Source organism: Phyllostomus hastatus, unplaced genomic scaffold (assembly GCF_019186645.2).
Source record: "Phyllostomus hastatus isolate PE091 unplaced genomic scaffold, TTU_PhHast_1.1 phas_scaffold_1066, whole genome shotgun sequence".
NCBI classification, from domain to species: Eukaryota; Metazoa; Chordata; class Mammalia; order Chiroptera; family Phyllostomidae; genus Phyllostomus; species Phyllostomus hastatus.
This window is the reverse complement of record NW_025334004.1, coordinates 23508731-23522925: the sequence shown is the minus strand read 5'-3', so window position 1 is coordinate 23522925 and position 14195 is coordinate 23508731. Positions and strand designations below refer to the sequence as shown.

Sequence of the window (14195 nt, the reverse complement as noted above, 5' to 3'; positions counted from 1 at the left end):
ACAGGCAGATGGTGACAGCAGCCAGCTCAGCAGAGACAGTGCACCTGCTCACTGAGACATAGACCAGGGAGGAAGTGAGTGCAGGAGAGCAGCTCAGACAGCAGGAAGCTCCCGAGCTAGACTCAGACAGCTGGCCGCCCTGGCCATGAGAATCTCAAACCACACCTATTCCTTCCTACTCGTGTCTCACTGAAGCTAGAACTTGGGAAGGACGAAGTGGGAAGATCGGCTTTGTGAGCACCGAGCACATGCCAGGCCCAGTGCTAGGCGCTGAGATCACACAGGAGCGAACGAAGAAAATGCAGAGTCTCTTTCTCACGGAGCTTGTATCCGGTGGAGAAGATGGACTCTCATTTTTAAAAATTCACCTGGAAATAAAGTCCTAGCTGTGTTAAGTGCTCCATAGCCGAGGGTCCAAGGCCCCAGGAGGTTTTAACAGGGGCACCTGGCCTGATCTGGGGGTGCAGGAGGAAACACGCTGGGTGCTGAAGGATGAGCAGGAGATTACCAGAGTGGCAGTGTTGGGGTAAGGCAGCGATCCGGGGAGGGGGGCCGCCATAACTGGGAATTTCTAGGGCAGGAGGGAGAAAGGGTGCTGGGCAGGAAGGGACAGGGGCTGCAGCAGAGAGCGTGCGGAGGGGCCACCAGAGAGGACTAATGGTGGCTGTGGGGCCAGATCAGGCAGGGCCTCTAAGAGCTGTGGGACATTCCTTAAAAGTGGCAGGCAGGGGGTGGGATTGGGGAGGGATCCAGACAGACAGGATCGGACTTGCACTCTGACATAGGTGCTGCGTGGAGAAGGGGCCGGAGGAGACCCAGAGAGACCAGTCAGGAGGCTACCTCAGTGGTCCGGGCGTGAGATGGTGGGGCTCAGACCCCGCAGGGGGCTGTGGAGTGGACAGACTCAGAGGCAGGCAAGAGACTTGCGGATGTTAAGAGTGACAGGATGTGAGAAAAACCAACCCCCTCAGCACCTCACCGCCCGCCCCCCAGCACAAATGGCTTACCTCCAGCAAACAGGAAGACGCAGACGGCTTCCAGCAACAGCACAGAGGGCATGTTGATGGGACTACAGCACCAGGACAAGAAAAAAAGCAACAGCAAAGATCTCTGTGAGCTCCCCGAGTCACACATCCAAACGAGATGACCATACCCAGCCTCTCCAAGGTACCAGTGCCACCCTAGGGACCCTCCTCACCATAATGACTGCAGTAGCCTGGAGGAAACCCAGATTCCTAAAAGCCGCAGGAGACTTGACTCCAGTGACTTTGATTGTAAAGGACAGTCTAATGTCTTCCCCGGACACCCCAAGCCCCTCCCCCGCAGCTCCTCCCCAGACCCGGGCAAGGAGCAAGCCCTGAGTCTAGACTAGAATTAAGAGACAGGGTCCTGGCTTGAAGATTTGATTTCAAAACCTTTGTTTTATGAAACCTAGCAAAGTCACCACGCCTGCACTTTCTAAATTATTTATAAACAGCAATGTGACTGAGGAAGAAACAAATTTTCTAAGTTTTTTTATTGCCTAAGAATGTTTATAGTATGGGTAAAATTCAGTCCCATGGAGCCTGGCCATTTATCAGTTTCCCAGGGAAGGGTCAGTGTGAAAAGTGGGAGCTTTTAATAAGAAACTGACTGTAACTTTGATTCCTTAAGGGCACACACCTGAGGTGCCCTTCTGCCGTTAGCTGCCAGGCCTAGGAGGTGTATCCTTATCCCTTCAGTCACAAAGATCTGATGCACGATTCAGACGACCTTGGGTTTTAGCAAGTGCACAAGTAGTGTAAGAACTGAAAGTTTGTACAGAGTGAAATTTAGACTTTTCCCCCAGTATCATTTAGCAGGGGAGTATCTAAAATTATCTCGACAGTAGAGTCTAGAAATCCTACTTTTTGCCGTGAGGGATCCAATGTATACAGGATCTCACCCTGCACTTTCTCTGCATTGAACTTGCCCTGTAAGAAAAGCCATGTCCCCTGTAGGTCCTACTAGAGTTTCCTTCCGTTAAACACCTAACACTGACGCCCATGTAAGAGAAATCTTGGAAGAGAAAAACCCCAGGCAGAGATTTGGAAAGGGAAATGGGGGTCTGGGGAACCCCACATTCTAGAGACGAAGGCAGAGAGAGAAGGCCAGCCACTTCATGTGGCACCCAAGGGTGCAATGAGAAACTCACTTCACCCTGATGCGCCCCACTCAAAGTCCCTTCAACATCTTACATAGGTGCCACTCTCCTGCATCTAAGATGCTGGGTAACAGGGCAGGAACCCCAAGTCTTCCTCTAGGTCTCCTGGGCCTTTCAACCTGCCCTCCCTGCCTCTCCCCCAAGGGACACTGGTTAACTGAAATACACGCTGGAGCCTCCTGGTCATCTCCAGCAGCAGACCGAACTGCCTCTGAGTTACCCTGCACTAAAGTGAGCTCTCCCACAAACTCCCACTTGCCCAACCTCCCAGCTGCATGAACAAAACAACTCCGATTTCAGAGGACTCGCTGCGCAGGCTGAGAGGCGTGGCTGCCTTGAAAAACCAGCCACCCAGAAAATGTAGATCCTTCTGTGGAAAGGTTTAAAATGACCCAACTCTTGTTCATCAAGCTGCGATGGCCAGACCTCACTTGGAATTACTGGAAATGAGAATGAACAGAGGGGCTGTGCTATGGGGTTAGCACTAGCCCCACCCCATCCCCCACCTGCAATCCCACCCAGCGGGAGCAGGAACTGGGGAATGAACGGGAAGGAGAGGGTGGCAGCCTGGCGGGAAAGAGGACACTTGGAGGGAATGATCCACACTCCAGCTCGGGAGATGAACAGGTCACTGCGGCTCGGAAGACGGAGGGTCCTGCACGCTGGACCCTCCATGCCACTTCTGGAGCCCAAGCCAGCTCAGAGCCTGAGCCACCGCTCGGAGCGTCACCCACACTGAGATGGCACCCCTGTAAGTGACTACCTGGCAGGCAGGGGCCACCCCTGGCCCGTGGTGACGCAGAGCCTGCACCCTGAATCCAGAAGCACCCGCTTCTCGTCTGATGCAGTGTGACCCTGACTTATAAAACCAGGGAGGAGGTTGTTCCAGATGCTGCTCAAGTGTCTGCTGGTTCTAAAAACCCCACTGAATCTCCCCTCCCTCCTGGACCTATGGTGGTCAGACCTTACTCAACTGTCTAGTCAGCTCATTGGACTTCAGAACATTTCCGAGACCCATGAAGTCAAACATCCCAACCAGCTGAGATAATCTTTGTGCATCAGGTGACTAAGAGGCTCATCCTCACCTAATCTACATGGAAATCGGAGATTCAATATCTCGAGAGTGGGGCAGCCGGGAAGAGAAAGGTGGGCAGAGAGCCTACTGGGCGCTCCTGCTAGCTTCCAGCTGGGTGCGCGTCAATGAGGCACTTCCCTTTCCCCCAGGGACACATTTTCTCTCCTCTTACTCTACAAAACAGATGCAGGACAAGTCCCCACCTGTCACCAGGCAGCCAGGCGACAGCCAGGCCTGGGGACAAGGGGCCGTGCGGGGCAAAGGTAAAAGGCTTCTCAACGCTGTGTAGTCCTTGAGTCCAGGATGATTTCCTGGGTCACCGCTTCTGATCTTAGGCACATGCAGGACTCGGAGGCTCAGAGCTGTTCATTTTTTTTTTTTATAAAACCAGGGTTCTTGCAGCCTCCCCTGGCTGCCATGAGGACAAGGTGGAAGGAGGTCTGGAAGGTTCCTGCCGCCCCTCTGCCACGAAACAAACCTAAGCCACGCTGTTTTACTCTAGTATGTGTCCTTGCTTGTCCAGGCAAATGTTCCTAACTCTCCGCTCATTAAAATAAAGCCTACGCTGGGCATCTGCAAATCAATGGGAAAGTCAAAGGCTTCCTCGTGAGGGTTTGGGTGGGACGATGCTGGCTCTGGGACCTCAGCAGCCCGCGCCTCCCCTGTCCCCAGTGCAGCCCTGTGCTCAGTCACCTTGCCCACACTGCACCAGAGGTGTCTGCTGGGTAAGCGAAGCACCACATCGCCTGCCGCCCATCACGGGCGGGATACTTCCAGATCAACCTTTGTGCTCACTCCATTCTTTTTTGTGCCCCAGAAAAGGAGGAGGAGGCTATTTCGATGCTGGTGCAGTATGAACAGTACTCTTCCCTCACCGTTCCCACCCAGTCGTTTCAAATACTCAGCTTATTCTCTCTCCCCTCCTCACACAGCAAAACTCTCTTGAAACACTAATTTGACATTCTAAATACAACCCTGTATCTAAAAACTTTTAAATTTTTTTAACGATTGTCTTTATTTACTTTTAGCGAAAGGGGAAGGAAGGGAGAGAGAGGGGGAGAGAAACATCAGTTGGTTGCCTCTGCATGCGCCCTGACGGGGGATCAAGCCAGCGACCTTTCCACTTTGCAGGACAGCACCTTGCCAACGGAGCCACACCAGTCGGGCCTCTAAAAACTCTTTTAAAAGAATGGAATCCAACAGCTACTACCAACAGGCTGCCGGGCTCCAAACTTCTGTGTCTTCTCTTTCCTAATCCTCACGGTCAGACAGTGAGAGTATACTCCCGTTTTACAGATGAGAAAACTGAGGCATAGAACAGTTAAGGGTTTTGCCCCAGGTTATACACTAATAAGAGACTCAGACTTTATTCCGGCCTCTGGGTGATCTGTTCAATCCATTACCTTCCTGAGTCTGGGGAATCAATCAGGATGGAGAACCAGAAGTGTAATTAAAAGTCTGCCACCCTGCATCCCGCCCTGTGGCAGTTTCCCACCCAGCTAACAACCTGCCAGCAACCCCCACGCTGGCGCGCAGGGGCAGATTTCCAGAGCTCTGTTACAAAGTAGCCAGGAGTAGTCTGCAGCCCGGGGGCGCTGGGCACAGACCATTCACTCCCAGGTACACCTTGTTAAGCCTTTTCCATTACAAAATGCATGTACCATCGCAGTTGTTCTTGCCTGTTCCATTACTCATGCTAATCCCACGCATATTCCTGGCTCCTGCGACTCTCACACATGGATTTAGGTGCCCCCCACCCCCCAATCTCTGCAAATCCTGGTTCCCCGCAGCACTGGTGGCATTTGGGGACAGTGGGTGAGTGGGATTTGCCGCCGGGCACCACAAAACACTGCACTCTGGGATTACACTTCCCAGGGCAGAGGAAGAAACCAAGGCCAGAACAAGTCTGCCTTGGAAAAGCAGGGCGGACTGGAGATAGCGAAAGGCAGTTTTGCAGGACAATGGCCGCCCTCTCCCCTATGATCAGAAATGAAGTAAGTGCAGGGTGAGAAAAAAAAAAACCACTTCCACCTCCTTACAAAATGCAATTCCTACCCCAAATATTAGATTAGCGCTTGGCAACCTCCTTTCAATGGGCCAGGATGGAAACCTGAGCCCTTTCCCTGAACAGGCAGCGCCTGAACAGGAAGACTAGAATCAGCGGTAGCAGTTTCCGGCCAGGCAGCCGGACAAGCATCTTTCCTGTCCAGGGAAGTCTAGGGAGGTGAACAGCATGTTTCTAGTTGGATGAGGCAGGGAAAGCATTTTAAAAGCAGCTCAGGGGACAGTCCGCTCCCCCTAAAAGAATCACACATTTTCAGAACCCCTGAGTGAGACAACCAGTCAGCACCAGGGACAATGTGCTGTTTGACTTCCCTGATGGTTGGGGCGAGAGCTGAGCTGAGCAGACAGGCGGGGGAGCCTCCCATACTCCCCCCACCTGCTAAGAGATCATTTTCAGCCAGAAGAGATTGTAATGTCAGTTTTGATGATCTCTGAAAGTGCTTTAAGTTGCACAAGACCCGAATTCACTGCCTCGGGACTCTGGGAAGCACACACACAGGACAGGAAGTCCAGAGCCTGAATTCCAGCCCCGCTCTGCTTGTAGCCAGCTGAGCGACTCTGCAAGCAAGAGCTTCCCCTACCTCCATTCATTCCGCCGCCAAATGGGAAGAATCTCAGTTTCACAAACTCACGCAGTGTTGTAAACATTCTACAAAACAGTGTGTGACCTTCCCTCCTTTCGGTAAAGCACTTTCTAAATGCACGATGGTGAAACATGATGATCCTATATATGTTAATGTCGTGTAACAACAGTCACAACTCCAAGGGTAGGCGTGACCATTTCCGTTTTTACACACGGAAACGGCCTTGGAGGAGTTGGGGCCCGAGGTCCCAGAGCCAGTGAACCACAGTCTCGGGGTCAAGCCCAGGTCTCCTGATGGTGGACGGCTCGGCTGTGACAAGAAGCGTGCAGTACAGAGAGGGCACACAGAGGGCACTAATGGAATATGAGGAGCCGGAGCATGAGCCACGCTGGTACATTTCTTCACTTCAGTCTCTCCATGTCCTCCTCTCAAAAAATGGGGGTGGCATCGCCTGTTCTGTTAGCCTGGGAAGGTTTTTGCCGGGATCACCTGAGACCACAGTGCACCAGCCCCCTGGGCCAGGGCAGAGTTTCCTCAGTGGAGGCCAGGCAGGCCCTGTTCAAGAGGAGGGGCTTGGGGTCAGGAAAGGGAGTGGGGACTCTAAGATAGTCATCACATCCAGGGAAGCCCTGCAAGTAGCTCTGCAGGTGGAAAAGTGAGCAGTCCTGAGCTGTCTAGAAGACAAAGGGGGAAGCTAAAGGAAGAACTTCAGGTGCACTCAGCTGTCCCAGGGGGTGGGCACGGGGTGATGCTGCAGCGGGCGTGTTGCACGGACAGACGCTCCCCTGTGCAGGGTCCCCCCGTGACCCCCCCATAGTCTTGTAGGTGATGAGAGGGCTTCTTAAAAAATATCATTGTAGCCATCTGAAACTAATATTGAACGCAAAGTGTAATAGAAAAAAATATACAAAAAATAGCTATTCTGTTACAGTCTTCCCAATTAAAACCATTATTTTTTTTTTTTTACTGATATGTGAAATACAAGAGTTTGAGGACCACTGTTCTAAAACACTTCTTAGGGTTCCTGACACTGCCATTGATCTAATTACATGAAGTTTCATTTATTCAGTGAAAACTAGTAAGCACCTACCCCGTGCCCAGCCCCTCCCTGGTGCTGGGGATGCAGTGACAATGCTCTGTAGGATGCAAACCTGGCGGGGACATTCTTAACACAAGGCTTTTGCACTTCAACCAGCAGTTTATCCCCACCCAACGTCACCACTTGCCAATTAACGACTGTGGCCTACATGAAGCTCGTGAAAAACCCAGGAGTCCGGGCTCCTGGCAGGCTTTCCCATTTGCCCCGGGGCAGTCTTCCACCCTCTCTGGGCCTCAGTTTCCTTATCTGTAAAGACACGGGGTATCTGACTATGATTCATGCCAGGGGACCCGAGTCTGTTGTGGGTAGGGGGCATGGCAGCTACTCCAAGCTCCGGATGGCAGACCCAAAGCCAGATTCAAAGAAAACAGGTCGCATAGATGGTTTTCTGTCAGACAGACAGGTACAATGAAGGAGACATTCCCCGCTCACCCCGGGGCGTGCCTGGGGACCCACTCTGGGAAGTTCTTACTTATACAATCAAGAAGTGGCTCTGAGCGGGATTTCTACAAGAGAAGAGAGTGGGCCTTAGCCCACCCAAAAAAGTGCTCAGTGGCGCTTTGTTACCCCATCAGCCAAGAAGAGCAGGCTGCGGGTCGCTGGGAGCCAGCAGCCTTTCCAAACACACTCCCTCGGCCACTGCCAACGGCAGGGCCGCCTCTCACTCTTCTGACTTGTTGCTTCTCTCTTCTCAATGAACTCACATTTCTGAGTACAACGTCACACTGGAAGCCACACAGAGCTTGAATTTTTAGACTTCAATGTATAAAACACTCAGGGGCGGGGGGAGTCCAGGGTTCTAGTTTGTTTGTTTGTTTTTAACTAAATGGCTTTATAATTTGAAAATTGTAAGGTTCCAGTTATTCACTTCCAAGACACCAAACACACCGCATGGTGTCCCCACTGAAAGGCCCCACTTAGCTGGACAGCCATCAATTCCACAATGACAGGGCAGCAAGGCGCCCTCTCCCCTTTGCTTCCGCCTGGGTGTCCACCATGTTTTAAATAGAGGCCTCTTGGCAAGTTTAAAAGTGCAACTTGGAGCTACTCCCATTTACCTCCATTCCAGCAGGTGGCCAAGAGCCAGGCCCTGGGCTGGAAAGGAGCAGAAAGGAGGGTTGGATCCGGTGGGGGGCGGGGGGTGTACCCAGCTTGGGAAATCACCGTGTTCAAGCCCCCTGGACTTCCCATGGCCCAAGAGCAAGTCTCTCCCGCAGCGGGCCCATCTTGGGCTCTGCTTGCAGAGACTTCCGTGGGGGACCCTGGGCTGCCTGGGAAAAACTGCACTGGAGTAACTGTAACACCTGCAGATGCTCCATAATGCGGGAGGGGGTTGCGTGGCTTGGGCAGGTTCCCAAGCCCTGATTCAGAACACAAACTCCTTCTGTGACTGTGCCGTGCAGCTCAGGTTTAATATGTAAGTTCCCTCCTCCAAACGCAACCACCGAGCCCCTGTCCCCTTACCTGCGGTTCTTGCCCCTCAGCCCGACGCTCCAGTGCCAGCGACTCAAGGGAGGGGTCGCTGAGGGACCCTCTGCGCTCCCCCTCCCAAGACCGAGGCCAGTTCTCCCCAATGCAGCCGGGGAGCCCGGAGGAGGCGGGCGCTTGGGGCGTTCTTCCCCGGGACACTGTCTGCCCGGAGAGGAGAGGCGCGCGGGCCTCCCGGCCGCGCTCAGGTGAGCACAGACAATGCCAAACAAAGCCCGCAATGTCGCTGCATCCACGCGGAGCCGCAGGGTCTCCGTGCTTCGGGTAGGAGCGATTGGAGGCCGGACCCGCTGGTCCCCTTGGCGCGCGTGTAAGTAACCCGCGCCCCTTCCAAGCACGCTAGCGGGGTCCTGGGCGCTAGGGCTCCTGCGGCAGGCAGACAACTCTGGGCTCTGACTCCCGGGGAGAAACACGACGAGAAGCGCACGGCGGGACCCGGACGCCGGGCAGCTCTGCCGGCCGGGGGTGCGCGCGGCTTGGGCCAGGGGGCGCTGCTGGTCCGCGGAGGGGCACCCGGGGTGGGAGCCACAAGGAACACCTGTATTTCTCAGCGAGGAAAGGCGGAGAACGTGGCGTGGAAGGTGCAACAGGCGCTTCTGTGAACCCCGCCTGCATCGCCTCCCGTGTTTTAACAAGGAGTTGGCCGAGGTTGGCAAATAAACGAAGGTACTTACTCCTGTGCGGGGTCCCAGGCTCTAAGCGATGCAGCAGGGAGAGCTGTGCTACGCACTGTCGACTCCGCAGGATTTATTGCTCAGACTCAGGCGAGAATGTTGACTTTGGCATCGTTTCTGTTTGTCGTGGAGACTGTCATTTGTGTACCTGGCTGTCCTATCATTGGAACTGCGCGGTAATTAGCGGGCCTTTTAGCCAACATCCCTGTTTAAGCCTAGACGGTGCCCGACTTTTAACACTCAAACGCCACCATGCAAAATCGCACAATGGCTCCTACATAATAAGCACTCCATAAACGGTGGCTGTAATTGAGTAATCTGTAGTTTCATACTCATCAAAAAAGTGCCATTGCATAATGTGTGCTCATTGGAAAAAAAAACAAAACCAGTAAGCAAGTTGAAAAACCACACCCATTCCACCGCCCAACGATAATCACTGTTACTATTATGGTGCATATTCTTCCAGCGTCTACTCATATAAAATGTACATTCTTTCAAATTCATTCCACACAGACTGTCTCTCCTAAGCGGCTTTGTACTTCCCTCTCGAGCACCTTTCTGTGTGTTAGCACCTCTGGTTCCCACGTGCTCAATCTGCTGTTGTCAAACATTAACTTCTACTTTTAATCACGCAATTAGGCATGTGTGCTTTCTACTCAATTACTCAAACTGCAAGAGGATAAGTTTGTTGTCTGTTGGGTACATGCAGTTTAAGGCGTTTGACATGTGTTATTAAGTTGCCCTCCAGGAAGAGTGCCGCTTCCTTTCCCCTGTGCCCTTCCTATTATTCTTGCGAGTGTCCATCTGCTAGTAATGGTTTTCTTGTTTTTACACCTTTCCTTGTAAAAGAATTTCGAAAAATGTTTCTTTTCCGCCTGTGGTTCTCAGTTGGTTTCCAAACCTTCCCGCGTTGCCAGAGCAGTTTCGGTGAGGCAGGAGCGCCTGTGCCAGGGAGCTTGCCCGCGGGCTCAGTGCTGGGGAGCGGTGGGGGAGCGGTGGGGAGCGGTGGGGAGCGGTGGGGAGCGGTGGGGGGCGTGGGGCGAGCAGGCAAGATTTCTCCCTCTGATGGCCCTGTCCCATACAAATGTAATGTAAGCTACTTGGGTGGTTTTAAATGTTCTAGCAGCCCCATTTGAAAAGCAAAAAAAAAAAAGTGGATTTAGTTTTAATATTAACCCCGTTGAACCCCAATACCTCAATGTGTAAACACTATAGAGGTATTTTATAACCTTTGAATTCCATTGTAATTTACATTTACCGCCCAATTCCGTTTGCACTAGCTACAGTTCAGTGTTGGGCAGCCACATGCTGGTGGCGACAGATTGATTGTGCTGCTGTAGGCAGGAGCAGGGCTGTAAGAGCAGCAGCCCTGGAGTCCCATAGTGGGGAGATTTCACAGCCCACCTGGTATGATTGGCTGTTAACATTTCTCTTCACAACTTTGCCTAATCAGGTCTACCTTAGGGAAGCCAGATATCGATGCTAGATGTTTCTGACAGCTTGACATCTTCCACCAGTGGAAAATTAAATTTTCATTCCATGGTTAATGAGTAAAGATGAAACTCTAAATACTGGTGGCAAGACCTGGGGCTTCAACCTCCATGTCAAAGAATCATCCACCTGCCCCAGGGGCCCATCAGGGCTTTCTGTCCAGTGTGCACGTGGGGAGGCGGGAAAGGTGGGCTCTGGAGGGTGGCGTGTGGGAGGAGACCACCAGGGGTGGAGGCTTTTTATCTGGAGAAGACGGGCAGCTACGATTATCATCCACGGCAACCCCTCCTTTGTGAGCATTTGTGGAAATCTAAAAAATAAAGCCACCGTGAAGCATCTGTACCTCCAAAGGCTGGTGCTGTGAACCCATCGCTTCCCAAGACTTGCCTTACTCATCTTTGCAGCCCCAGTGTCTATCTAGTCACTCTGCATAGTAAGTGCTCCTGTACAATGTGGCTCCTTCATGAACTTCCCCGGACGGCCAGTCTCAGTGGTAAACACACAAGATATGAAGGTGACTCTGAATTCCACATAAGCTGAGATGACAGCACACAGGGGCACACAGCAGGAAACAGCGTGGAGTGGAAGGACCACCGCTTCAGAGACAAGGGGGCCTGGGGGGCCCCGGTCAGCTCTCTTGACTCTGGCTTCACGGCAGAGAAGAGATGCTTAATTTTCGAATGCTCGATTTCCTGGCCTATATAACGTTCAAGGTTGTTGGCTACAATGGTTCCCAACTCCGTGGAAGCCCCATTCAAATTGTTTGCATCCAGTCCCCCAAATGATGAAGGCCCAAAGGGAGTGCAAAATAGAGGTGCCAAAGTCGTGGGTTTCCAGAACCCTCTTGTTGAGAAAGGAACAGGAAACAATGAACCACAGGTGGCAAAGAAACCACCCAGAGGAAACAAAGGGCCTGATTCTAAAGTGCTCCAGATTAAGCCAGAGCCAAAACTGGGGACGTGGGTATGGGAGGGAGGACAGAAGGGGCACCGACACAAGGGACAGAAATACTGCCATCTCAAAGCTGAAGCCCCTTTGGTGTGGGCTTGGCACCAATTTGTCTAAGGGGTAAAGCATGCATCCCAACTCCTTTAAACAGAATAATTACGCACCAGATCTTACTGGATGTGCTGTGGGAAAATGTGAGGCTTTCTGGCTGAATCAAGGAAACATGGAATGTCTTACCCAAGGCAAAGACTTGGGTACCATGTTAGTCATTCAATCAAAACCCAAAACTGCATAGGCACTCTACTTCAAACTGTTGACACTACCACATTTTGTATCTTTCGTTTTCACACATATGCATGCCTTAGCATATGCCCTCGTTGAATGTATTTTGAGGAGAATCTGGGTGCACCCTTGCAGGAGGCAGAGTAGGCTTCTGCCTGACTTACAGTAAACCTCACAGCCCATCTCACTTCCTGGAAGTCTCATATCACGAGAGGTGGGCACACTCTGGCTGGTGTGGCTCAGTGGGTTGAGGGCCGGCCTGTGAACCAAAGGGTTGCTGGTTCGATTCCCAGTCAGGGCACATGCCTGGGTTGTGGGCCAGGTCCCTGTTTGGGGGCATGCAGGAGGCAACCCAGCAATGTTTTATCTCCTTCTCCCTCCCTTCCCCTCTTAAAAAAATAAATAAAACCTTTAAAAAAAAGAGATGGGCACCTCCTCATCAAGCAGTTATCACCTCAAGGTCTCAACGTAAAAGAAAGCACAGGAAAAGGGATGAGGCCGGGCAGCTAAAGCCTTAGATGAAATCAATTTTAGGAGGTTACTGGAGAGCTCATGCCAAGAATCAAGAACCTTCCTGGGGAAGTCAGACCGCAGTGCCCAGCCAGTGAGGTGAACGAGGTTCTGAGGTCCGGGGCAGCAGAGGAAGTGTGCTCTCTCCCTGTGAGCCTCCCTCGGCTGTCACCCCCAGCAGGCGGGCAGCGGTCCCGCTGGAACTGAACCTCACTTTGATGCGGGCCAGCAAAACCGTCCTGCCCCTCTTTGTTAACTCAGGTTTGGAGCCACGGGCTGCCCTCCAATGGCTTTCATCTGGGAAAACAAAACAGGCCCTGAGAGTCCTTTATGTTTCAGGAGTAAGCACTGCGTGGGTGCCGGGCTGGCTACAGAACCACCTGCATGGGTGAGCAGCCCAGGTGTCCCTCTGGCTCATCCCCAGGAGCTCCGTCTGCCAAACCCAGGCAGCAGTTGTGCCGGTGGCGAGCCCACCGGGGACACAAGTGGTCCATCAGTCACTCTGGGCTGCCGGCCTCCCAGGAGCTCGCCTGTCAGTGAGTTCAATCCTCCCCCGGAATTGGGCGGTGTGGGGCCCCGCTGGTAAGGACCCGCATGTTACTGGTTTTCCTGAGTACATATTGTGTAGCAGGAGAGCATGACCGCACAGTATCCATCACCCTCACACACTTTTCAGCCTTTTCCATTTCTAGCTGCACCAACAAAAGAACTCTGCCAAAAGAAAAGGCACGGCGGTTGCCTTTCCCATCAACTCCTGTTCACTGTTTAACCCGGGACAGGACTACCCCCCGGCACAAGGAAACTTATTTGTCTCGTACTTACACGGCCTCTACTAGGGAGTAATCTATTCATTTGGCTTTTTGTTTCCAGCCTTATCTAATTATCGATGACTGCACCAGGTATTATGAGGGACTGGCAGGTATGACGGCTGTACGTCCTGTCGAACAATCAACACAGCGCCTACCACACTGTCAGGCACGTGGCTGGAGTTCACTAAATATTTGTGGAATGAATGTTAATTAACAGAGGAAAGTCTTAAATCTACTCAGAAATAAAGACCTGGCAGTCTGGTATTTTAGTATGTGGAATTAATCTAGGAGACATTTAACCCTTCTCCCTCTTTGAAAGACCAGTGCTATGGATTCTCTTTGTTCTTCTTGGGAACAAGACATATAAACGAACCACCAAATAACAGTAAACTCCATTGAATAAAACTGTTTGTATTCAAATTCCCAGTACCATATAATGCCTTGGAGTAGGAGGAACTCTGACTTAGGTTTTTTATGTGTTCTTTGACTTGCTTCCCTAATGTTCCAGAATAAAAAGGCAAATTTTGTGATTCTGTGGTTTTCCTCTGCATTTTCACTGCGGCTGGAATTGGACAGAGAATGAGCCACCTAAGCACCCAGTGCTCCCAGAATGGGCAAATAAGGGAAGGGAGCGAAACGCTGGCAATGAGAACAGGAGGAACCTGGCTGCAAAGTGAGAGAGTTTTATTGGGCAAAGCAGTGTAAACTTTTATGTAATGTGAGCACACCAATGTTTGAGCAACTCTTTACACGAGGAAGTTCCCAGCCACTCGAGCAGGCGAGCTGACGCACATTATCAGTAGGAACAGCAACAACAACAAAGCCTTTTACGTTTCTCCTTTGAGTTGGTGAAAACATCTCCTTAGGTTGTCACAGGACAGGCTGGTACTTAAAATTATGGAAAAATTCCCAGACAGAAACGTAGGGGCTGGCAGAATAGGTCAGCTGGCCTGTAACTGTGCACGTGTGAGTTCAGGAAAATTGAGTAT

At 51.9% G+C, this 14195-nt stretch overlaps 1 protein-coding gene across 2 annotated transcripts in view; it reads right to left on the bottom strand.

The window, feature by feature from the left end:
* VWA2 (von Willebrand factor A domain containing 2) overlaps positions 1-9276 on the bottom strand; it is a 40395-nt gene extending 31119 nt beyond the window's left edge. The window contains exons 1-2 of one of the 2 annotated variants that reach the window (XM_045854228.1): positions 9167-9276; positions 1008-1069 (exon numbers count right to left, since the gene is read on the bottom strand). In XM_045854228.1, coding sequence (XP_045710184.1) covers positions 1008-1059 — 52 coding nt within the window. In that variant the 5' untranslated portion in view covers positions 1060-1069; positions 9167-9276. Of the gene's footprint in view, positions 1-1007; positions 1070-8468; positions 8917-9166 lie in introns of those variants that run through there. The other variant, XM_045854229.1, reaches the window with a different exon arrangement.
* Between the last annotated feature and the right edge of the window lie 4919 nt (positions 9277-14195).